General features: G+C 38.0%; 1 protein-coding gene across 1 annotated transcript; it reads right to left on the reverse strand.

Moving 5' to 3' along the window:
- Window positions 1–3,347, reverse strand: RPS27L (ribosomal protein S27-like; the record flags this gene model as incomplete). The annotated part of the gene is made up of 3 exons (XM_008944296.1): window positions 1–29; window positions 1,083–1,193; window positions 3,239–3,347. Coding segments are annotated over 3 exons (249 nt in total), but the record flags the coding sequence as incomplete, so codon positions are not given.
- Window positions 3,348–3,418: the final 71 nt, after the last annotated feature.

The following is a 3,418-nucleotide window of genomic DNA, read 5'->3' on the forward strand; positions in this document are numbered from 1 at the left end:
TCAGTGTTGCTTTCTCCTAAATGAGCAGCCTGTAAAGAAATCACATTGGTATAGATACAAATAGTCCTTAAACTATTAGACTGCCTTGGAAAATTGCCCACCCAGCTTAAGTAGGAAAACTCATGCAAGAAATTGTAATTTCATGTACCCCAAGAGGTGAAGATTTAATACTCTGAGTCTTTGCTAGCTCAACCAGAACAATAGGGCTGTTGTGGAATTCATCTTAAGATAAGGTTAAGGGGCACTTTTTTTTCCAGAAGCCTTTTAAAATTTCAGGCTACTCTTCTACCCCCTTGGTGATATAAACTCCAAAATGAAACTAGCTAGGAGTACTGCAAGGACAGTATTCTGTCCTCATATAAGCTAAATTCATATAGTAGCGCATGGTATAAGCACTACTACATGTAATTTGCAGATGTATTTACCTTTTGTCCTTAAAAAAAACATGAATAAAATCTGGGTTGGGATGGTTCTTTCATTTTCCTTAAAACCTGAAGTGTTTCCAGTGTTTTTAATATATGCCAGACACTGGAATGCATTTTGAGATACTGATGCTACACCAGTTATCTTTATATAGTTACTGGTGGTTATTTGTTCCCTTATAATTTATACAAAATGAATTTTAAGTCAGATGAGCCAGGAAACTGCCTTATAGTACTACTGTTTAAAAACAAAGAAGTGAGTGACTATTGGCTAGCAGCAGCACAGAATTGCTGTAGCCCAGCCAGCAAAAGTATCCTACTCCTTTAATATTGCTTTTTAATGCTCTAAACTAAGAATTAATGCACAGTATTTATTACAGATAGGCTAAAGGCAACAACAAGCCAAAGCACCTAAAATCAAGTGTGTTTGATCACAGTGTTGCTTCTTAGCTTCCTGGCGTATCTGTATAGTCACTTGAAGAATCTGAAGAAAAACTTGCAATGTGGAGCCCATTTAACCATGTTTTACTAGCCAACTCTAAGCAATTTGCAGAAATAAGCATTCCACTATGAGTTTTCAAAATCAAAGCTAAAATATTTTCAGGCTATGAATGCATTTATGTAAGTGTAATATTAAGGCTGCTAAGTACTCCCCCTTACCTTCTGTGAGCCTGGCTTTCCCCCCAGTAGGCTGACACAGGACAGTTGAGCACCCTACACATAAAACTACTGTCTGAGCATGGCTGAATACAGTGGTGATCTTGTAGCATCCTGGAAAACAGCATTATTAAACTTTCCCTGGAGTATTTCTAGCATGATTCTTTTATTGTATGTGTAATTGAATCGGATACTCTAAATACACTTGTCCAAAAATGGATCTGTATTTCATTACACAGTATAACACGTAAAGTAAAGCAAAAGTTTGTTAATGTGGTCTGAAGTACCTGCTTTTACTAACACCCATATCAAGGCAGGTTAGTTAACTGAAACAATTGTGACTCCCCATATGAAAAACCAACACAGCCTGATGGTTGACAAGCCCTGATTTTCCTGTAGTATGTCTCCTGCACAGAAGTCAAGGAGGTCTAGACTAGCCTTCTCTGCTGAACAGAAGAACCCCTCTAGGTAGAGAAATATTTAACTTGTAGTAGAACACTGCTGTTGACAAAGTCTAGCACCTGTGAATATAAACACTGCTGTTCCAATCTGTGTTTGCTTTCAGCTTAATAATTGGTTCACATAAGGCATGTGCTTGGTAGAATTCTAGAAACGTGGCATCATATTTATACAAAAGAACTTGCACAGAATAACTTCACTAATTCCAGGTGATTTTCAACATGTGTGGATTAGAAAGATAAGGAAGAATACATGTTGTGAAGAAGGTCCTCAGAAAGCTGACAAGGGAGCTTGTTGGTAGAGAGAACTAATTAAACAGAATACAGGTTTCTGCTTTGTTTAAATCACAAATAGTAACTGCACAAATATTTGTTTCCTAAAAACTGCTAACAGCTAAAATTTAACCATAGTGAATGTTGTTTCCCTGCCCTGAATGTGAACTTCCACGTTGATGAGTTTTTAACTGGATTTTGCAGGGAAATGAGCCTAATCCATTGCAGCAACTAGGCATTGATATTTTCAGTACCTCCTCCTTAGAACCCTGTCATTAATGAAGCTCTCCTGCTTTGCTCTGTTGATCCCTCAAACTCAATAACCAATGAATCCAACAATAACAGAGATAATCAGTGACCTATGGGCCTATGCTGATGTTAACTGTACCTTAGTTTCTGCATGTATGTACAGTGGTTTGAAGAAAGTTTTAAAAAACCCCAATCAGTGGCTTAGCCTTCAACCATGTACTTTTATTTAAAAGTAAGCACCCTTTACTTTCAAACTTTTTTAATTAATTAACCTCACTTTTAGATGGAAAACAATTTCTCAGCACTTCTTAGAAATTTAAGTTGCTAAGAACAAATAAGATAATGAGAAAACCTGAATACAGCAAGAGTTCCCTGCATTCTGGTCAGGATGATCTCTATTGTAAGTACGTTATGCATTTTCATACTGCTATAATTTTATACTGCGGCAAGTTACTTGACAGTTTCCATGCCTCCATATGGGTGTAGCTGTGCTGGTGAAAGCTGTTCACTGGCACAGCACACTCCTGTAATTGTGCTAGAGAATCCCATGGTTTCGTTTATGAAAGAGAAGCTGGTTATACAGATGTTTCTGAGCTAAAGTAATGAAAATCTGTGAAAAATTATCACAGGCAACACCTTAAATACAACCCCTGTATACTAGAGCTATGGCTTAGTTCTCAACAGACACCTGCAGAAAAGGGCAGTTGTGTGTGTTGGACTTTGTGTAAAGCCCCAGCATGCCTCTGTATATCCCTGTGAAAGCTTCTGCTGGTTGCTCTTCTTAATCGACCAACTTAAAAGAGGAGGATAACAATGTTGTCTTCTGTTTGAAACTTGTGCCATGAATGCTTTAAAGCATCTGTTTCATCTCACTTCTTATATGGGCAAATCTGGGGGTTTGGTTTGTTCCCTACTTGCCACAATTTCATAAAGAAAAAAAAAAAATCTCATGGCAGACCTCTCGAAAAGAAAATAAAAATGCTGATTGTTTAACTTTTGAACAAGGCAGAAAACACTGTTATTTTTAAAAAACCCCAAGTATACAGACTTTTTTCTCAGCAGAACAGAAACCATATTGAGATTTAAAGAAAAAAAAATTAAAATCAGACCTTTTAGAAGATGAACTGCATACAAAATTCATTTTGTTCCCTGTGCAAGATAGACATTTAAAACACCTACCGGGACATTTTACATCCATAAAGTAGGAATTCGGGCTCTGCACAAGGCGTTTCTTTTTGTGTTTTCTCCTCTCATCCTCCAAGGAGGGATGCAGTAGGTCCTTGGCCAGCTGGGGAGGACAAGAGGAAAACGCACCAAGCGTTACCCGGCGCTCGGGCGACTTGCGCACACGCGGTGCCG

The sequence above is a fragment of the Merops nubicus genome, unplaced genomic scaffold (genome assembly GCF_000691845.1).
Source record: "Merops nubicus isolate BGI_N331 unplaced genomic scaffold, ASM69184v1 Scaffold49870, whole genome shotgun sequence".
NCBI classification, from domain to species: domain Eukaryota; kingdom Metazoa; phylum Chordata; class Aves; order Coraciiformes; family Meropidae; genus Merops; species Merops nubicus.